Here is a 22,480-nt window from a genome sequence, read left to right as displayed (position 1 = left end):
ATAAATAAATAAATTATATATTTCAATATTTATATCTTTAAAATTTTTTGAATTGTCGTATAGTTAGTTTTTATTATTATTTTACAATTTATTATTATTGTGATTTTATTTTATTGTTAATAATCGTTTTTATAATAATAAAAAAATTATAACTCAACATGTATTTTTCTTCAAACTTTATTAACTTATACATTTTATTACAAAACGTTTTTGATTTCAAACGTTTTCTTCAATGTGCGCATCAAATGATTAAAATATTTGACGATGATAACGTTATTAGTCAAACAGATGAAGATGATAATCTTGTAAACGCCGTAATTAAAAGACATAGTAAGTAAAAGTAATCATTTTAAATAATATTATAAAATTTAAACTTATACCTGTCAAAATATTGCGTGCAATTTTATAAATCAAGAAAAAAAAAAAAATCTTTCACTTTAAACAGACACCGCAGGGCATACAACAACAATTCTTAGAGCTGCTTCAGGGTCTCGAACATGTTAACTCTGAATTAGAGGTGTCTTTTATGAAAATCATAAAAGAGAAAAAGTAGAAGAAAATACTCTCAAGCCTTCAAAAAGAAAATAAATATTGGCAATCTAGATTTAGATTTGCTAATAATAAATGATCACTACCGCTATAGGGATGTAGATTCTTATCTCTTCATGCAATACAATAAGATTTTTTTGAGTTGGTTGACGAAATGGAAAAATAAACGTAATGATCAAACTTGTAAAAAGAATCGTCACACAGTGATCCGAAGTTCTAAGATGAGTAGATGACAATTACGGGCGGTAAGAAATCCTGTTCAGTATTGCCAATCATAAGAACTTTGAGTTTATTTGACATGGTATATAATTTATATTTAAATTTATAATTCTTTATTATGTGAAGATGAAGAAAAAAACTGTACGAACCTCATAAGAATTTTGCCGCCTCGAATGTGCATTCGATCGCAATATAAAAGGTGGATCACAAGTATCTGCAGAGGAACAATCATGCGCCCATGCGCATCCCAGCGGTGGATTCCGGAACTTCTAAAAATTATTGTCCAGCGATTACATGTTAGATATTATTAATTTTTCCCACATGTTTGCAAATAATTATTTTTATTGTTCTTCATTTGTTTGATTTTTCAAAAACGAACAATAATTATAATTTCCGACAATTCTTGGAAGAACTTTGTAATTTTGTGTTTTTTTTTTTAATTTAAAAAATTTTTTTTACGCAATTCACTATCGATTGATGATCTCTCGATTGTTCGGATATCGCGCTCAGGCGCTTCGATATCCGAACGGCAATATCGAGAAACTTGTTTTCAAATAAAAATCCTGGCTGTCTTAACCTAAACCATAAAATGTCACCTTATATTTGTTGACAAAAAATATGTCATAGTTTTATTAGATAATTAATATATTTTATTTAATAATATTTTGAAATCAATTAGCGATAAAAATTGACAGCTGTTTTTAAATTATACATATATTTGAATACATAAATTCTACAAGAATGTAAATTTTTATTGAAAGCAAAAGCAATGCACCCAAAGGCGGGAAAAAAGTAAACAACAGCAGCAAGTAAATAAAATAAATTTAAGTTTTTAAATTTAATTTTTTGGTAATGAGCCTTCAGTAAAAATGGGTGATGAACGTAAAGAAAAATGCATCGATTATTTTCGTGTGCTTAAAGGTACAGAAAAATATTTTTTTATTTATACGTTGATTTTTATTATGATTTTATTTTATCAGGCAAAGGTAAATCTCCAGATAGATTCGATGATAATTTAGTCATTCTGCAAGAAGAAGCTGCCACAAATGGTTTAGATAATTCAGATATTAAAGTAATTGCGGATGTCATCAGGAGAAATGAATTACGTGAGTAAAATTTTCAGAGTAAGGTTTTTTTAATTCAAAAATAATAATAATAACATATGGATTTATTAGGAGCTGGACTTTGTGTTCCTTTAGTAAAATGTCTTATTCCAAAGAACAAATTAGATAACAATGAATTAGAATCTATGATTTTATATTGGCTAGCAGATCATAATGTTCTGCCAGTTACTGTGTCAGCTCATATTCTCCAATGGTTTATTGGCTTGTGGGAGTACCAGTTATCAGATAGACAGTTGATAAATACTTACTACGACTGTTTCTTTTATTATTTATTAAAACGTGAAAGAACTGTACGTATGCCTCGGTCTGAATGTCGTCTTACTGCCCAGTAAAATAACCATTGCAATTTTTTACAGGAGTCTGTGATCACGAGGCTGGTTTACTTATTAACGAAACCACATGATGTGACTCGTAGACAAGTGAGAAGATTACTCAAGCACCAGGAGCAGTATCCAAAGCCTCCTAAACATATTTCCGCGCTTCTCTCCCTCTTCAAATCGTACAAACCTGAGCTAGTTCCTGAAAAAATTCCATCGCTAAATCTCGAGAGTGTCTGGAAATCTATGCCAGATGCAATGAGATCTGGGTTCGAAGACGCGAAAAATCGTTGCAGTGGTATTGTCCTAAGAGAAATGGAGATCTTTGATTGGAATCCAGTAAAAATGTCTGTCAAAGACCAGACAGGGCCACTCCTACCGTCAATGAGATACTTCCAAATGGGGTCCAGTATTTATAAAGACCAGGATACCAAGACTTTATTCGAGCTAAATAGTCTTAAAGACATTGGGAAGTATCATTTTCAAATAGAGTTACCGTCAAATGCTATTTCATTGCTGGCCAACAATGCTGGCTATCATTGTCTGACGTTCGCGAACTACGAGTTCCAAAGTAGATTCTCATTCAATTTGTATTTGGCATTGCGGAGAGCATTTATCATTGATTGCAATGCATTTTCCTATGGTCAGAAAGCCCAATTGCTTGATATGACCACTGAGTTCTGTAAATATATGAAGCAGGGTATTCCTGTATTTATTCTTTTCTTTATGGAATATTATCCCTATGATACAGGGGAATTTAGAAGTAAGTTACTGGGTTTATTCGAATGGTCAACGACGATTTCTGTCGCTGAATTACAAGATCTTGCTAAATATTTTGACTCGATATTTTTGGAGTCTTCTTTGAAAGAAAAGTGCGAGCTGATAAGATGTTTCCAGAGATTTTCTACTAATTTAGTAAGTATGTTTTTACAAAAAAATATTTTTTTATATATACTTAGTAATTGAAGGATTTATTTTGCTGTAGTTTATCAACCAGAGATTTGATAAAGAAGAAATAAAACCTTCGCCGTTTTTGGGACAAGTTCCCATGAATAAATTAACAGATCTGATTCCGATTATTCTGAAGATTGTCGATCACTTTCTAACCAAAGGATTGAGTATTCATAATAATTCTGTACTGCTTCTGGACGAGGGAATAACATTTTATGAGACCATCAACAGATTAGCAAGTCGCTGTGAACCTCCCTGGCTAATTATCGCTCCCCCGAATTTAATCTATGGAGGATTTGTATCTAAAAGTGCAGCAATACTGTCGCAAGTTTGTGATTTACTTCTCAAGTATCGTAAAATAAATAATACTATAGTTAATGATTCACGATTGAAAGATATTTATCAAGCTGAGTCAAAGGTTTTGGAAATTTATACAGCGGATTTGGGAAATGCTTTATGGAATGATCAGGTTTGTTTATCTAATGATTTATATTTATGTTCATTTGATTATTATTATTTTTTTTTATGATATCAGCATCGAAACTCAAGGCCAGTTTTTCAAACCGAGTTTATTTTTATCCGGGTTCAAATTTATATTGTTAGTGTATCTATATATTAATAACATATACCAGCAATAATAATATAGACCCGGTTTGAAAAACTGGCCCTTAAAGTTTCAGTGTCTCTACAGCCAGTCAACGGAAGCTAATTTCAGTCTAACGTATCACCCTGATAGTTGATCAGACCATTGGTCTTAAATTTACTTGTCTCTGACTGGCTGCTGACACTGAAACTTTAAGTTCCAATGCAGGTAATCAGAATGAAACAAGATTTCAGACTGCGGGTGATGTCAGCCAACTTTACCCTGGTCTGAAACCGTTTTGTTTCATCCCTTGTCTCACAATATTCTATTCCCGTAGACATTTTCGTCACGGCGAGAAGGCCAATTCTTGTCATCACTGCCAGATAAAATAGTTGCTAATTTACCAAGAAGTAAAGATTACTTATTAAATATCAGTAATCACATCGCTATTTTACCATGCAAGTCGACATTAATATCCAGTGGATTAGATATCAGAACAAAAGACCTCGCATTGTGCCTCGCTGAAAATTACTTACCGCCTGTTTGCGAATTTATCAGATCATTCGATGATTACGAAAGCGAAAATGAAACCTAAACATTTATAGTATAGAAAAAAATTTTTTTACTAGAATAAAATTAAAATAAATAAACAGATGATCAGAGTCAAACTTTTTATTACCTCCAATTTACATACAAACTTGATTACTTTTCTTTACATCTCACAGCAGTCTTGTTACACATAAAGAAGTATGTGTTACATACATCAATATATGTCTTTAATCGAATTAATGACTGGCTGATCTTTCTCAGGCACCGTTAATGTTCATTTAATATATATATATATATTCATTTTCTATCATTATTATTATAATTATTGTTACTATTATTACGTTTAATTCATTTTACTCGTGAATAATCTGAGTGATCAGACCGAATGTCAATTTCCATGTGTACGTCACAATAATCTACGTCTATAAATATATTTTTCTACTCTTATATTTATTTAACGCACCTTTTTACTCGCTCTAGTGCAATTGCTTTTTCAAAATTTATAATTTATGATATTTTGAGATTCAATATTCATATAAATTGAATTATTATCGTAAATCATCTCCTTAAAATAACAGCGAAATACACGTGACTTCAGACGTATAAGATTTATTTATAATTTATTGCCGCATTAAAACTGCCTTCAATTAATTGCTATGCGGTTACAATTTTGTTGTAATTTTAATTTTTAAAAAAGTGTATTTGCTACAGTACCCTGATTTATTACTCCAATTTATAAAATAAAATTTTGAAAAAACAATTATCGTAATTTTTTGTGTATTATCATGTATTGAAAAGATTAAATATTTTTTATTATTTGTTTATTATCTTAAGTATTAGCATTGTAATTTAATCGGTAGTTTTTTGTTATTATTATAATTATTGTTACTATTTTTATTTAAATTAGCGCATTATATTGACATTAGACAAGTGCCAGTTTAAGACGAGCTCGGAGGCAGTGACTTAGCTTCCAAATATCAAAAAATAATTAAATGAATGAATGAACAAGTCAATTACTAAATAAATAAATTTATTTATCATGTAAATAATTAAAAAAAAAGCACAAGACTGCCAGGTAAAATAAAAATGTCAGCTCGCTATGGCACAAGAGAAAGAGAAAGTAATTATTTGATAATAAAAATATATTAATTAGAAGTGACAGTAATTGTTTGTATTAATTTTAAAAATTAAATGTTGTAATTAAATTTATTTAATCAAGAGGGGAAGCGGGTCGGAGATACAAATAAAGAATGAGTGTAAATGTAGCAGACATCAGACTAATTTAAAATTAATAACAAGTAGAGTAAAAAATTGAAAAAGTAAAATTTCCAAAAAATGCACTTATTAATTTCAAAAGTTTTTAGATGCACATTTTTTTTAATTTTATTTTTGAAATTATTTACTGTATTTATTAATAATTTTGAATTTGATGTCTGCTACATTCACACTTATAAAAAAGAGGATATTTTTATGATTTTTTTTTCAGAGTACGCTCTTTATTAAAATTCTCAAAATTTGTGACACTATTAAGCACCATTCCAAGAATATTCTGCTAAATTTTCGAAAAAAAATATTGAAAAATAAGCCAGTGGTAGTGGGGAGAGACGAGTCACCTCAAAAGTCTCCATGCCGTAGGCAGGATAACTCATGACTGCTTCATCTGAAATAAAAAAACCAAAAGATTTCTTTAGTACATAAGTTTATCTTGAATTTGAACGAAGGAATAAACAAAATATTCATTTTTGAATTTTTGGTAAAGGTGCAATAAAAAAACTCTGATTTTCGCCAAAAATTGTTCTTTTTCTTTTGTTCAAATCTAAGATAAACTTATGTACGAAAGAAATCTTTTTGGTTTTTTTTAATTCAGATGAGACAGTCATGAGTTATCCTGCCTACGGCATGGAGACTTTTTTTAAGTGACTCGTCTCTCCCCACTACCACTGACTTATTTTTTAATATTTTTTTCTGAAAATTTCTCAGAATATTCTTGGAATGCTGCTTAATAATGTCACAAATTTTGAAAATTTTAATAAAGAACTCTGAAAAAAAAAATTACAATAATACGCTATTTTTTTTTTTATCTCAGACCAGCTTCCTCCTTAAATGTTCATATAGTCACTACTTAAAGACAAGCTGTGTAATGTAAATCTACAATTTTATTTTACTTTTTAATTAATCTTTATTTTTTTTTTATATAACCGCCTCAATTTGATGAATTTATTAATAAAAATAAACTCAGATACATTCATACATCACATTCAATTATTAATTCTAGTCATTTGTCTAAAAAAAAAAAAAAAGATTATTGTAAAAATAACTTATAAAATAATAATAATATTTATTAATAATAATAATAATAATAATAATAATAATAATAATAATAGTAGTTAGTAGAACAAAAAATGAATGATGAATAAATAATAAAAGATAAATAAATTGAGACTTAGATGGTTAGCGCTCGGTACAAATTGATGATAATTGATAAATAATTATTTGAATGAGCAGATTTATGAAACTGACACACATTTAACATTTATATTATTGAACATTTGTTTTAGTCTATATAATTATAAAACAATTGCGATTATAATTACGTTTTTTTGTTAATTGTGCAAGACATTACAGATACAAGTAGTCTATTTTACTCGGCAATGAGTCGCTGATACTTAGTCACCAAACTCGTGATTGAGATCGTTAATTATTATTATTTTTTTAAACTTCATGGTGTCAAACAGTTTTTTAACAGTCGAAAATAACAAGACAATTAATTTAACAACAAAAACAAACAAAGTCTCACATTAATCATTACGTCTATAACTATCTACTAAAGATACAATGATAGGTAATTAGTTACCTAATTAATTAACTAATTAATTAATCAATCAATAGTAAAAGTAATCAATCAACTAATTAATAATAATTATTACAAATGCTAGAGCAGGGATGGACTACTCTTTCGTATTGTTTTTTAAAATTATTTTTAAACTAAATAATTCTCCGCCAGGATTTAGCGAACAGCAAACTCGTACTTTATTTCAATAAATATCCACGTTAGTTTATAAATTAATTGATTTTTTTTTTAATTAAACTAAGCTGTATTAAATAATTACAGAACGAAAAAATACTGCCACGTATTAATTATTTTGTTTATAATCATTAATAGTTAATAATTAATGATATTGTGATAATGATTTTGAATGAAAAAAATAAATGATCCTGAAGTTAGCAGATAAAAATTTTCGAATTTTTTTTTCAACGACTTAATTAAAAAAAAAAAAAAAAATAAAAATATGCACATGTAGAAAATTTAATAAACTACAGGTGCAATTTTTTCAAATATTTTTTTTCTAATTTATTGTAAAAAAAAAAAATCAAAAAATTATTTGACGTCGACTAACTTCAGCATCATAAAAATAAAATAATAACTTGTTGCGGATTTAAATTAGACAAAAGTGCACGCTAAACAAGTTTGCTAATTATCACTCTGCTTTGAATTTAGAACATCCATCTTTGGCACAATACAATTAAGAAAAAAAAAATAAAATAAAATGAAATAAAAAAAAATAATAGAGAAGATAGAAGTGAAATAGAGAATAGCAAAGTGAAGACGCGCACGTATTACAATTATTTTGATCGAAGGCGGCACAGTAAGCACTAGAATAGCCAGATTATTTTTTAAATCCCCACAATTACAATTATGTGGTTACAGTTTTTAAATTTTTTTTCTATTTTCAATGATTTTTAATTTTAATTTAACAGGAGATTCGTCAGATTTAAATTACACATAAAAAAGCTACTTTTGAAATTTATTTACCTCGAGTATTTATCAAATAATATATAATTATTATTCATTGATTAGTAATTAATAGACATTATTATCAATCAGTTGATAAATATGTAAAATATTTTCAAAAAAAGCTTTTTTCCAAACTGACAAATCTCCCGTGACTTACAAATGTAAACAATTAAATATAATTTTAATTAATCAAGTCAGTATTGCTAGGACGATTAACGCATCGTTTTTAAATAATTTTTTTAAACATACATGCTGATATTACGGTGATATATTTTATCTTTAAATTTATCAGAGTAACTCTGAATAGTCCTTTCTCTTTCTTTCCAATAATTCAATCTACACCTGGCACTCGCGACGCTCGACAAAAGAATTAAAAAAAAAAAAAAAAATAAGTATTGAAAAATAATTTTCAGTAGCAGCTGATGCCATCACTTCACTGATGCAAACACCCTCGACATAAGTTATCATTGAAAAAAAATCTGTACTGTCATCATCAAAGAGAGAAATGGAAAATAGAGAAAAATAAGATTTAATAAAACATAAACACTAATGTGAAGAGAAAAGATTAATTAAATTTAAATAAATCAGTCTCCACTGGCGTCGCTGTCAACCGGCATCTCTTCATCATCAGTCACCACGTGCTCAGCAGCTAATATCTCCGGGTCATCGATATATTCTTTTTTATATCTCGCTTCATTTTTACTTTTCTTCGCTTTTAGTGCCGCTTCTTCTTCTGGCGAACGTTTCTTACGAAATTCGTAGACTAGCGGAAATATTTGCTCAATTGCCGTTTGAACTGCGTCGACACTAGGCGCTGAAATTATTTTTTTATTTTATCTACTGAGTTAATATTTGTCTTATGACAAATAGCTCATGTTTTAAATCATAAGCATCCTAAGTAAATAGAAAAAAAAAAAAAAACGTTTTACTGATACCTGTTATTGTAACACTGCCCGTTGAAAAAATCTTTAGCGTTGCTTTCGGCTCTTTGAGTTTGTATGTTACACCTGGATGTAATTCTGGTTCGTAGCTGAAGTTTTAATCAATAATTTAAGTCAGTGGAAAATTTATAAAACATATAGTAAATGCAGTTTTATAAATAAATAATTTATAAACTTACTCAGCATTTTCTTTATGATGCATTGAAAAGGATGTAATTTTAATGGCCCATGGCATTAAACAAGTACCCAAGACGTTGACAACTCGGAAGTTACTAAATCGAACTTTGAATCCGAGTTTCTGTAAAGATCTTGAGATTCTACGAGCAGCGATTTTGGCCTCTTTCTCCGTTTCAGCACCAGTGCAAGTTACTTTACCCGAGGACCAGATAGATGCTGTCGCATTTGGATGTCTTAGCTTCATCGTAATCATCTAAATTATATAATAATAATAAATTTAAAAAATAAACCCAACACTAGGACAGTAAACTGAACTCGCAATAATTATTTACCCCATTTTCTTTTCTGTACTCCACATTAGCGCCATTTAGCGCAATTTCGCGTAAATTGAGATGACATCTCACGCTGAAACTACACACGACATTTCTTATAAGAATGTCTATCTCCGGCTGCGGTTCTGGCTCCTCCATAGGAATATCTGAGGGGAATTTGTAAATTTTATTGTCCTCGGCGTTGTCATCGATCTCGTTTTTTATATCCAAACTCTGGTGATCCTCAACATGATTCATGCTCCCATTCGTAAGTGGATTCATACCATTCGTTTGAACAGCAGTTGCCATAATACTGTGTTCCTGTAGCTAAATAATTTTCAAAATTCAAATTATTCCCACATCAATTTATGATAAATCACCAGCTCATTTAATAACAATTTTATAAATTACCTTCCTGTCCAGCATGAGAAGTCGATAGCAATCAAGTCACTTTTTTTATTTTCTATTAAATTTCTGAAACAATAAAATTATTTTTTAAATTATTTATATTAAAATATATACAATAAAACATTTAAATACTCGGTGATTAATTATTTACTATGAAAAATTTATTTAAATAAAAACCAGTGAATTTAGCAGGCATCAAATTTAAAATTATACATAAATGGAGTAAATAATTTAAAAAATATTTTTCAAAAATGCTCATCAATTTTAAAATTTTTTAAATGCACATTTTCTTTAAATTTAAATTTAATTTTATTAATTATTTACTCTATTTATTTAAAATTTAAAATTTGATGTCTGCTGCATTCACACATAAATAAAAAGATACAAATTTATAAAAAAAAAATATATAAATACAAATCTATGTAATTGATTATGAATATTTAAGATTAATGTTTTATTACAAGTTAACGAGTCACCGCTAACACCCAAGTCCTGAGAAATATTTGGACATCACCTCTCGTTTTAAAATAATTATAAAATAAATTTAAATCGTTATTTAAATAAATAATTATCCAGTTAAAACTTACATTAGTATAAACGATAGACAATAATCTAAGGAACAGTTTTATTTATAAGACAACTTTGTTGACAAGTTAATTTTAAGAGAGACAAACGCGCAAAGTTTATTTCAATAACCATTACCATTGTTTGCGGCCATATTCACTAGACTACTGGTGCCTATGCTAGTTGTCCATGGCCAAGATGGCCAGTGCAAGGACTACTGTTGTACTGATGTTTGCTTGTATTGCTTTACCTCCCACTCTCGTCTGTACACAACCTTTTCGGTATCGAAATTACACTCACTGTCTCCGTCCTCTTCTATCTGCTCGACATTCTCTCATTCTCACTCTATTCTCTGCTCCTCATTATCTACATCCGTCGTCATTCGTCGACTGTCGTTCTTTTGATAATCGTCGTCGTGCTCAGGACTCTATCCAAGAATTTCGTTAAATATTCCATGGAAACTCACGGCAGAAGTTTCTGGAACTAACGTCGGCTGGCGATTGGCTGGTCGCTTGGAGGGAGAAGAGATTCGCGAAAAGTTCAAGGTTCGTTTTCAAATATTTGGCGGGAAGATGATACTAGTGACATCTTTTGGTTTTCTAGATGGAACAGTGGGTTGATGGATCGATAATCAGAGAAGAGGAAAACATCATTATCAGTCGGCTTTTGAAATTTTTTATGTAATGGGAAGTAATGAGAGTAAGTTATTTTTTTAATACTTGTGGTAAATATTTCCAATAATTAGTGGACCGAAGAAAAAAATTCGATCGACACAGAGAAGAGATGTACAGACATGATCTAGACACTGTCCAGACGCACATGTTTTTGATAATGTTTTGAAAAAAATTTTTTTCCATTGGATTTCTATAGATTTTCTTAGACGGCTATCCTGGCCAAAATTAAGGCGTTCGATGGATGCTTGCCCTGGTGGAAATTTTTCGGAATTTTCTCTGAAAAACTCGGTTCTAAAGTTCTAAAGACTTTTTCAGAGAAAAGTCAGAAAAATTTCCACCAGGGTGAAGGCCTCGCGGGTATCAGGCAAGTCTTCATCAGGAAAGGGACAAACACTAGCACATAGAAGCTAATGAAAAAAAATTCTTCTCTTCTAGGACCCAAAAATTTTTTTTCTTCCTGTATTTTCTACTATTTTCCATGGAAACAGCCTCAAAAATGTGGGATGATAATCAGTAGGCAGAATAGAAAAAAATCAACCGATGGACACACCGAGGATATGTCCATCGACATGACATCGAAATGCCCAGACACATGTTTCTGTGAATGTTCTAGGATTCAACAAATTTTTTTCCTCCAATATTTTCCATTAAAAGAGCCTCAAAAATAATGTGGAATGATCAGTAGGCAGAAAAGAAAAAAAATCAACCGATAAACACAGAAGAGATGTCCATCGACTTTACATCAAGATGACCAGGACATGTTTCTGTGAAATTCAATCAAAAAATTTTTTTTTGTCCAGTATTTTTTATTATCTTACACTTAAGGAGTCTTGAAAGTATCGTGAGATGATAATCCGTACACAGGATGAAAAAAAAATGACCGGTCGACATACAGCCAAGATGTCTTTACAATTAGATGACCCTGCCTCCATTATCCATCTTACGGCATTTGCACCAGATCTAATAGTCTCTCCAGATTCAAAATTTTTCATTTAAATTTTTCTATCCAAAGTGTTCAATAAAATCAAGGATATCATTTTTTAAAACGGTTTGTATTAGAAATTTTTTATAAAATAGTTAATAAGATAAAGTGATATATTAGTCTAAACAACTTCAAGTTAAGTGTAAGCATTGAAATCACCAGGGTAATTTGTAATAAACAATGAGCTTAAACAGTTACTAAAATAATAATAAATCATAATAATAATTGATACTGTAATAAACGTTAAGTCTTTCAGTAAACGTCGCTGGAGTCCGGAGCTTTAGTAGTCAGCACCAGTCAGCACACAAAAGCAAATGATGTTAACGGTACAGTTTTCTCGTATATAATACTCGAGAGATAGTCTACAGTCTACAGGTGGGCATCGAGAGAGTCTGAGAATATATAAAATAATAATAATAATAATTTAAAAAGGAGAAGGAGAAGACTTGTTTTCTCTGAGTCCCCACGGACACTACGGCCCGGCCCCGTCTTGATGCCTTGATTGGTAGTGTTTCGCTAGTATTCAGTACATCGTCAGTCTCAGAGCTCGCGAGCTCGTTTCTACACCTGCCTATCATTTTTTATTACTATCATCATCCACTGAGTGCGTAAAAAAATTTTTTACTCCATATATTTTCTTATTTTTATCAACTACCGCCTGCTATAATAGTGTTTAAATTTTAGTCTCACCTCCATTTGAATTTAAAATGTTTTAATAAAAAAATATCCCAACAGGTTTATTGTTATTTTCTTAAACTACTGACACAATTTTATAAAAGGAAGCCGTCGTGTTGATCGGCTTCTAAGTGCGTCCTGTTTCCTGCACAGGTGAGTCATACTCCAAAAATAATAAACTTAAAAATAACACAAAATTATATATTTATTACTCTGTTTACAACCTATGGTTTAAATTTTATTTCTTACCATTTAGAGCGATGATTTAATTCTCACATGATGTTGTTGTTATTCATCAAATATTTTCACTTCCAAAACGGGCTTTCCTGATTAGTATTTCAAGAGTAACGTCTACGCATACTATAAAAAATTTATTTACTCATACCGTGGGATTAAAACGCTATTATTTTTTCCACATCAACTATAAAAGAATGTAAATATTTTTAAAAAAACCGGTTCGCTAGATCCTCCTACACTTACCCTTGAAGATTAAGAGAATACTCCGAACACAACTGAGTGGATTTTAAATCCCATTACGTCATGTCTCGAATTACTACACCATTAAGTATAAATATTTTTCATTAATCGATTGCAATCAATCAGTAATAATAATAATAATAAATATTATTAAATATACTCGTGATTTATTGGACGTCTACTCGTTAAGAACCGGGAAATAATGAATGCGCAAATGATACAAACACACGTGTAAGCATAAATACAAGTGATAACGTTTTATTAAATGGGTTAAAAGTATGTGAACATGCGAACAATACTGTTGACCTCATTATTATGCTGATTACTCTGGTAACAAGGTCATTGATCCTTAAAGACATCTGCTATGGTATTTTTAAATGCCATTTTAATCATCATTACTTACATATATATATTTATATATAGTAATAATAATTTGGCCCACTTATTCAATACACTCAATAAAATGTATAAAGTGCTTTCACGATGAAAAAAAAAAACAAGTTTTGATTAATATCGCAACAGTGTCGCATAACTCGATCTGATAATTAAAAATAAAAATAGCAAGAGTTTGTTATGTAACATTTAATAATTATGATTATAAGTAAATATATAGATAAATATATGTCGTGTGGATTTAATTGTTGTCGATGGACCATGTGGCCGTTTGTTCTTCTAGGAAATCGGGTTTTCCCATCCGGATATGTATTGAAAAGGTCACGTAATGAGGAAAGAACAGAAGCATGGAAGCGTGGACGAGAACGTCCCGGATGTTTTTCAATACTAAGATAGTAATTATTATTTAAAATAATTTACCACACGACAAATTATCCTGGGAATTATTGATTAATTTTTACGACAATTATTTTTTTCATTTTTCATTATTTTTAATAGCATTCTATTCTGCAAAAAGTATTACTAATTTAACGGCGAATTGTTTGGTGAGAATTCAATTATACGTAATACTGATTCGCGGGTTGATCACGTCAATACTTGCGGTTATTTTCACTGGCTAACGTCGATTGTGATGATCAGTGAATAGAAAGTAGGCAGTACTTGTTGTTGTAAAAGCAAATAATGTCTATTTTAAATTAACTGAGACCATAAAAATTCAATGCAAATCTACTGTTTTTATTAACGTTTAAATTTTTTACTGCAAAAATAAACTACCGCTTCTTTTTAAATTAATTTAAATTAGTTTTATAAAAAAGTCGACGAGGAAGCGATGGAAATTTTTATTTTGTGTAAAGTAATTTAATGCGACTTTTTTTTTCTATTTTTTACAGAAACTAGGCGTAGAGATGACGAAGTTTACAACTGTCTCTTTGCTCCTGTGTGGCTTTGTCGTCGTAACGACAGCGGAACCGTACGTACACAACATTTTTTAAGTAACAGTATTTGTAAACTCATACTTACACTTTAACATTTTTATGTACACACACACACACACACACATGTATATTAAGTGTGTAGTCTATTGTCATCTTGAGCGTAAATAATAATCACTAAAAAAAATGATGATAATGTTCCTTGCCTGCAGATACTACACGGTCGTTGCTCCAAAAGTGGTGCGTCCTAATTCAGAATACCACGTCGCCGTGTGCACCACAGGAATATCAACGCCGGTAACAATAGCCGTCGAGTTAGATGGAGAATTAGATAATAATGAAAAATTTAGGGTCTTCCACGAAGACGTTGTTGAGCCATACACGACTCGGGTCTTTAAACTTGAGGTAAAAATTTTAAAATTTAATAAAATTGAGGGAAACCACTAGTGTGACCGCCTGAAAAAACGATGATTTTTGGGAATTTTTTAAAAGAAAACTACTGGATAGAATGTTTTAATGTTTTAAGGATATATTTGTGGATATGTAATGAATACAAGATTAAATTTTTGGACAGAAAAATTCAAAACTCAGCGAGTTATTCGCAATTTCCCAAGGCTCCAAAACAAGTCCCCCACTGGTACAGTGATAGCAACGTCACAGTGCAGGAAATCAAAAAAACCAAAAAGTTTATTAAACTAGAAGGTATTTTCTATACCATGACCTTCGGGCTAATAAAAAAATTTTAATTTAACAAAATAACGGGGCTTTTAAAAAAAATTTCAAATTTCGCGCGAAAATTTGATGGTTTTTTGCCCGGCAAAATTACATTTTCTATTTGATCGGAAAATTGGAAATTCGTGGTATGGAGAAAAATATAAAAGAAGCTGTAATTTGAATCAAATCGATCGGATGATTTGTCTTTGAGTTATAACTGCAGCAATTTTGAAAAATATTTTCGAGAACCGATAAGCGGCTGCTCTTCATGGCTGTAACTCGAAAAAACTATTCGAGATATGCACTAGAAATTTGAGTATGTTATTTTTGAAGCTACAGACTATCGAAATATGAAAAAAAAATTGATTTTTTCAAAACTTCACTAGTGGTCCCTTAAATAAATTTATTTATTAAAACTAAAAAAAATGGATCTAATCTGATAAAAATATTAAAAAAACAGATCGGCGATACGAGTCCTGGAAGGTACACATTAACAGCTCGCGGTACCTCCGGTTTGCTCTTCACCAATACAACATCACTCCAATACGTACACAAGAGTTATTCTGTTTTCATACAAACAGATCGAGCGATCTACAAACCCGGCAGTGAAGTTTTATTCCGATGCGTAGTTCTAGATTCTAGATTAAGACCAGCTCTTACTCGGCAACTAGATGTCTATATCACGGCAAGTTTACAAATTTTTTTATCACATATTTAATTTCATTAATTCAAGTTCTTAATTTTTTTGTTTACTCTTATATTTATTGCGTCTTTGTATCTCATACTTTACTTAATTAAATAAATTAAATTACGACTGTAGGACGGTAATGGAAATAGAATAAAGCAGTGGAATCGCCCGCCAATAAGCCGCGGGATATTTAGCGGCGAGTTGAAGTTATCTGAATCACCAGTTCTCGGTGATTGGAAGATAGTAGCGAATGTTGTTGACCAGACCTTTGAAAAGGAGTTCCAGGTTGCCGAGTACGTGCTACCGAAATTTGAAGTCACTATCAACGCTCCCAAGCATGCGACTTTCAAAGAAGGAAAAATAGTCGCCACAGTATCTGCTAAGTAAGTCAACTAAATGAAGTAACTAACAAATAAATTATTTATAATGAAACCTGCAATGATTGATGACAGATACACATATGGAAAACCAGTGAAAGGCGAAGCGACAATCACAGCCTACCCAGATATATTTTCCGGAGTACTCCAGCCGATTTTCCAAGCGCCCATAAGAAAAGTTGTGCCCATAGACGGCAAAGTTACCGTAGATTTTGATATCGCCAGCGAGTTGAGACTTACTGATGAATATGAAAGACCCATTGAACTGGAGGTGGCTGTCGAGGACGGACTGACTGGAAGAAGGCAAAATGTTTCAATGCAAATGACATTGCACAAGCATAAGTACACAATGGAATTAATAAAGACATCGGACTATTATAAGCCTGGTTTAAAATATACTGCTTTTGTACGTAAGACATTTATCTGATCTGCTGAATTGACCTAGAGCCGGTTGATATAATTTACATTTTATTTTTTATTGTTAGATCAAATTAACTTATCACGATGGCTCGCCAGTGAGAGACAACAACAACCCGGTTAAAATAAGTTACGGCTACACGTACAACCAGTCTGCTTACACGAACATCACGAGAATGTTGGACAGCAACGGAATGGTTCAGCTGGACTTCTACCCGCCTAATAATTCTAGCGAGGATGCCTCGCCGTTGAATATCGAAGCCGAGTATTTGAATCTGCACGAGTGGTTCCCGGCGACGAACCAGGCGATGTCACCCAGCAACACTTTTATTCAGGCGACTGTTAAAACTGACAAGCCGATGGTTAACCACGAGGTCGAGATAGAAATTAATTCAACCGCGCCTCTGAAATATTTGAGCTTCGAAATTTTGGGTCGAGGTGACATACTCAATGCCGGTTCTGTTTTAGTTTCCGACAAACACGTCGCTTCTTTCAGGTACTTGTCTTAAATTATTTCTGATTGATCATGTCAGAGCATCATCGAATAAATATTTCAATGAATTTTAGATTTTTGGCGACTTATGTCATGGCACCGACGGCTCATGTTCTTGTTTATTACACTCGAGAAGACGGTGAAATTGTTGCCGATGCTCTGGATGTCGAGTTAGAAGGAACTCTGCAGAATTTCGTTGACATAAAAATGTCAACCGAAGAAACGCAGCCTGGAGAAGCCGTCGATGTTACGATTTCAGCGAAACCTAATTCGTATATCGGTGTCTTGGGAGTGGATCAAAGGTCTTTGTTGTTGAAATCAGGCAACGATATCTCTCGCGTATGTTTTATTTTTTATCAAAACCTTAAATATTTAATGACCGTAATTAATATTTTATTTATCAATAAATCCAGGATCAAGTAAATAAGGAATTGAAATCCTATGATATGGTGGAAGAGTCTCCTTACTCGGACATGGCCTTCGAACGGTCATTCTGGAGGCCTGGATCAGCGACCGCTGACGACGTTTTCCACGTAAATATCACCAATTATTTTTACATCTTAATTACGCAATACAATAAAATACTAATTAATTATTTTTACAGAAAATTGGAACGGTTGTGCTCACAAACGCTTACATCCACGAGAACTATCCGATCCGTAAGTAAAAAACTAATTAACGATATACCGACTAACTCGTTGATTGCATCTCGCATCAAGACTAACTAAGTCACTCATTAATCGCAGCATTAAACCATAAATTAAAAATAATTATAAATTTCCTATTGTTTACAAAGACATGTTTAACCATCCAAGCTCGGTTGAACAAATATAGAGCAGATAAATTTACATTTTAACAATGGTTTATAATCTGTGTATGCGTAGTATACTACCGAACTAGTTTTGCGGAGGAATCGATGTTGCACATCCCCGCGAGCAGTTTCGACTCAGTCGCATTTCCATCTGAGAAGCCGAAAGTACGCAAGAATTTCCCCGAAACGTGGCTTTGGCAATCGCTTGACGCTGGGTAATGCCAATTATATTTATTATTTAATATCAATAATCATATCTGTCTTTTTACACTTAAATTAAAAATAATTTTATCTTCTTAAAATCATACGCTGGCTTATCTATTTTCTACTACTCATCTTCTCAACTTCTAGGACCCTTAGAATAAATAAATGCTTCCTAACGTCACTTCATTATCGAACTACTAACGAATAACAGAGTAATCAGCTTATTTACTAACAAGTAATTAATTAATTAATTAACAAAAAATATTAAATGGTTTGATGAGGATCAATTGTGGGATCAGTGATCGCTGGGAGTTTAAATTTAAATCGTGTGTAAATATACGAAGCTAAAGAATTGGATTACAGGACAGCCGGGATATCTGGAAGGTAGAGTACGAGGTTCGGCTCATGGTGCATCCACCCTGAGACCAGATATTGGTCCCCCAGTCACGCACAGACTAGTGACGCGACCGCCACTGGCTGGTCCTTATGCATTTTCACGCATCCCAACTCCTGTATGGAATAAGCCCCGTGTTTTCCTTATGCATGACATCTCGAGCACTTGGCTTTTCACAAACTCTTCCTCAGGGTATTTATTTCTATACTATACATGTACATTACGTTTATTTTTATCTATGCATGAACATGTCATCCTGTTATCACTTATCATTCTTTTTCTGTCACTGCTTATTTCGAATTATTGTCATAAAACATTATTGATGATGTAGGTACAAAGGAGAGGCTGTTATAAGACGCAATGTACCTGATTCGATAACTTCCTGGGTCCTCACTGCGTTTTCTGTCGACTCAACTTACGGACTGGGTCTCATTGATGTCCCCCGCAAGCTCAAAGTCTTCAAGCCCTTCTTCATTTCTCTAGATTTGCCGTACTCGGTTATGAGAGGAGAAATTGTCGCGGTACCCATTGTTGTATTTAATTACATGGATAAAGATGTGACGGCTGATGTTGTACTTGAGCATGCGGGACAATTTGAATTTGCGGAAGTCTCTAATGAAGTCCATGACACTCCTAGTAAGTATTTTCATTTATATTTTTTATTCTAAATCGCTGTAATTAATATTTATTTTTTTTACTTGACTAGAACTTGAACTCTTCCGCAAGAAACGCATTGACGTAAAAGCTAATTCTGGATCTAGCGTATCGTTCATGATAATACCTAGAGATTTAGGCTACATCACCATAAAAGCCACCGCTAGTAGCAAAATGGCTGGTGACAGTGTCGAGCATAAATTACTTGTCAAGGCAGAAGGAGAGACGCAGTACAGAAACAAAGCCGTCTTTATTGATCTACGAGAAAAAAGGAACATCCAGACAAATTTGACTGTCGATATCCCGAAGAATTTCGTTCCCGGGTCGGAGTTTGTTGAAATTTCAGCTGTCGGAGATATTTTGGGGCCCAGTATTCCCAATCTAGCAAATTTAATTAAAATGCCTTTTGGATGCGGGGAACAAAACATGTTGAACCTCGTCCCCAACATTGTCATCTTGAATTATCTGAAGGTAATTTCATATCTTATTAATTTTCCTTTCACTGTCAATAATATTTTCGAAATTTTAGAATACAAATCAACTGACTCAAGCAATTCAAGGCAAGGCGCTGAAATATCTAGAGGTTGGTTACCAACAAGAATTGACTTATCGTCACAAAGATGGATCATTTAGTGCTTTCGGAGAGTCCGACACCAGCGGAAGCACCTGGCTAACAGCATTCGTCGCACGATCATTCAAACAAGCAGCCGAATACATTACTATCGAAAACAGAATTATCAACGAAGCTCTCCTGTGGTTATCAAACGTCCAAGCTCCTAATGGAAGCTTCCCAGAAGTTGGTCACGTCAGTCATCGCGACATGCAAGGCGGCGCGTCTAAAGGTCTTGCCTTAACAGCATTTTCTCTCATCGCTTTCCTCGAGAACCCGGTAAGAAAATTTACTTCCAATTATTTCCCAGCGTAGATTGACAAATGTCTTAATTAATTAATAATTATCGTAGGATGCTGAAGGAAAGTATAGAAATACGATCAACAAAGGCGTTGATTACATCGTGACAAACATGGAAGGTCTAGATGACACATACGCACTGAGCTTGTGTACTTACGTATTAAATTTAGCGAGACATCCCTACGAAGATGCTGCGTTTAATTCATTAGAGTCTCGAGCGACAACTAAAGATGATTTGAAATGGTGGAGCAAACCCGTTCCAGTTGACGATAAGAATCCCTGGTTTGATACCCTACCGCGATCAGTGGATGTCGAGATGACTTCTTACACTCTCTTAACTTACCTCCGTAAGAATCTTATCAGCGATTCAATAGCGGTTATGAAATGGCTCGTCAAGCAAAGAAATCCTGAAGGAGGATTCTCTTCTACTCAGGTATTTTACCGCGAAATATAAAATCTTATAAGTAAAAAAAACTACTGTTTAATTAAAACACTAAATTTAAAAAAACAGGACACGGTGGTCGGTCTACTGGCGCTTTCGAAACTCGCTGAGAAATTATCAACGAGGACTAACAACATCGCGATAACAATCCAGTACGAAGGAGGCGGACAGAGTCAGATGAACATCAACGCAGACAATGCGATGATCTTGCAAAAACACATTCTACCTCGTAAAACTCGTGTCGTAAATATTACAGCAACTGGACAGGGTTTCGCTATTATTCAAGTCTCCACTCATTACAACTTGAATGTCACCGGCGCCTGGCCGCTGTTTACTCTAGATCCCCAGGTCGACAGAATTTCAAATGAAAATCATTTACAACTTTCTATCTGCTCCGGATTTGTACCCACTAAAGAATCTAATGAGAGTAATATGGCTGTGATGGAAGTGAGTCTTCCTTCCGGTTTCACTGTTGACATGGACTCACTTCCTAGTTTACAAGTATCGCAAAATGTCAAGCGAGTTGAAACTAAAAACGGCAATACGATGGTCGTATTATACTTTGATAAGGTAAAAAAAATTTTACTTAATTAAATTAATTAATAATTATCATTATTATTAATTAATCCATTAATTACAGATGATTAAAAAAGAATACTGTCCTACGATATCAGCATACAGAACTCACAAGGTCGCTAAACAAAAACCAGTACCTGTATCTATCTACGATTATTATGATTCATGTAAATAATTATTTTTTAATTAATTTATCTCTTTAATTCAATTGTCGTGATTATTTAATTTTATTTAATTAAAAAATTTTCAGCGAGAAGAGCCAGGGTATTTTATGAACCTCACATGTCGACACTCTGTGACATCTGCAAGGAAGAAGACTGCGAAAACCTGTGCGTCGGCCAACCCGGAAATGAAAAATACAACACACCAGGCTCTGGATCGCAGTCATATTTCTGTATATACAATTACTTTGTATTATTATTCGGCTTTTTGTTACTCCGAAAATTATAATTTTATTTATATTAATTTTTCTTATGTATTAGTTTATAGATTTTTATATAGATTATTAGGCGAACGTAAGTAAGATAATCAAAGTGATAAGTATTTACATTTATATAAAAAAAAATTTATTAAGATACTTATTCTTAACAATATTAAATATTTAATATTATTTTTATGTAAATTACAACAAAATTTATATGAAATATTTTTCACTATTTATAAGCAGTAATAAATATTTTTTTGTTGTTATTTAATTATTTAGTTTTATTATTATTATTCATTAAGAATAAAATAATGAGTGTCGATGTAGCTGACAATTTTTAATTTTTGAAATTTTTTAATAAAAATATAAAATTAAAAAGTAAAGTAAAAATAAAAAAATACGTGTTTCGATAATTGAAAAATCAGTACGCGCATTTTTTTAAATTCATTAATTTATTTGTAAAACTTAAGTTAGCCGACGTCTGATAATTTTTGAATTTTTTTTTAAAACTAATTAATAAAAAAAAAGTTGGATCTATATTTTTTTAAATTTTTGAATAAATATATGAAAATATGTAAGTAGAATAAAATTTAAAAAATTGACACATGTCAGTGACATTCACACTCATAAATTTTTAAATTGTCCCATATCTCCTACATTCCCACTCATTGCTAATAATTTCAAATCTTCGATAATTTAAAAATTTCAAATATTAAACCCTTCCCGCCTTTTATTTAAAAAGTAAAACAACAGA

General features: G+C 31.9%; 3 protein-coding genes across 6 annotated transcripts; 2 read left to right on the top strand and 1 right to left on the bottom strand.

Annotated features, from left to right (window-relative positions):
- Window positions 1-1,321: 1,321 nt before the first annotated feature.
- On the top strand, window positions 1,322-4,394 carry LOC130669077 (centromere protein I-like). The gene is made up of 6 exons (XM_057471756.1): window positions 1,322-1,689; window positions 1,749-1,874; window positions 1,944-2,182; window positions 2,249-3,124; window positions 3,195-3,629; window positions 4,081-4,394. Exons 1-6 carry the CDS (start codon window positions 1,638-1,640, stop codon window positions 4,336-4,338), a joined length of 1,986 nt encoding a protein of 661 aa, XP_057327739.1. The 5' UTR covers window positions 1,322-1,637; the 3' UTR covers window positions 4,339-4,394.
- A 6-nt stretch (window positions 4,395-4,400) lies between these two features.
- Window positions 4,401-10,883, bottom strand: LOC130669078 (TATA box-binding protein-like 1). 2 transcript variants are annotated; one of them, XM_057471757.1, is made up of 6 exons: window positions 10,513-10,883; window positions 9,929-9,991; window positions 9,539-9,844; window positions 9,209-9,459; window positions 9,024-9,118; window positions 4,401-8,902 (listed from the first exon to the last, which is right to left on the bottom strand). In XM_057471757.1, the coding sequence occupies exons 2-6, from the start codon at window positions 9,941-9,943 to the stop codon at window positions 8,673-8,675; spliced, it is 897 nt and encodes a 298-aa protein (XP_057327740.1). In that variant the 5' UTR covers window positions 9,944-9,991; window positions 10,513-10,883; the 3' UTR covers window positions 4,401-8,672. The 2 variants fall into 2 exon arrangements, with proteins under 2 accessions (XP_057327740.1, XP_057327741.1); XM_057471758.1 differs by having other exon boundaries at window positions 10,628-10,883.
- Window positions 10,884-12,598: 1,715 nt separating this feature from the next.
- LOC130669076 (CD109 antigen-like) lies at window positions 12,599-21,997 on the top strand. Of its 3 annotated transcripts, none has more exons than XM_057471752.1 (19): window positions 12,599-12,749; window positions 12,881-12,973; window positions 14,581-14,660; window positions 14,835-15,027; window positions 15,797-16,021; window positions 16,157-16,407; window positions 16,477-16,807; window positions 16,887-17,314; window positions 17,386-17,650; window positions 17,725-17,844; window positions 17,916-17,970; window positions 18,690-18,912; window positions 19,052-19,356; window positions 19,427-19,845; window positions 19,904-20,263; window positions 20,337-20,717; window positions 20,796-21,296; window positions 21,367-21,469; window positions 21,553-21,997. In XM_057471752.1, exons 3-19 carry the CDS (start codon window positions 14,596-14,598, stop codon window positions 21,750-21,752), a joined length of 4,425 nt encoding a protein of 1,474 aa, XP_057327735.1. In that variant the 5' UTR covers window positions 12,599-12,749; window positions 12,881-12,973; window positions 14,581-14,595; the 3' UTR covers window positions 21,753-21,997. The 3 variants fall into 3 exon arrangements, with proteins under 3 accessions (XP_057327735.1, XP_057327737.1, XP_057327736.1); XM_057471754.1 differs by lacking the exon at window positions 18,690-18,912 and adding an exon at window positions 18,196-18,337; XM_057471753.1 differs by lacking the exons at window positions 12,599-12,749; window positions 12,881-12,973 and adding an exon at window positions 14,305-14,339.
- The last annotated feature ends 483 nt before the right edge of the window (window positions 21,998-22,480 follow it).

The sequence above is a fragment of the Microplitis mediator genome, chromosome 5 (assembly GCF_029852145.1).
Source record: "Microplitis mediator isolate UGA2020A chromosome 5, iyMicMedi2.1, whole genome shotgun sequence".
NCBI lineage: Eukaryota > Metazoa > Arthropoda > Insecta > Hymenoptera > Braconidae > Microplitis > Microplitis mediator.
Note: the sequence above shows the minus strand (reverse complement) of the source record. Positions and strands in the feature narration are given on the sequence as shown.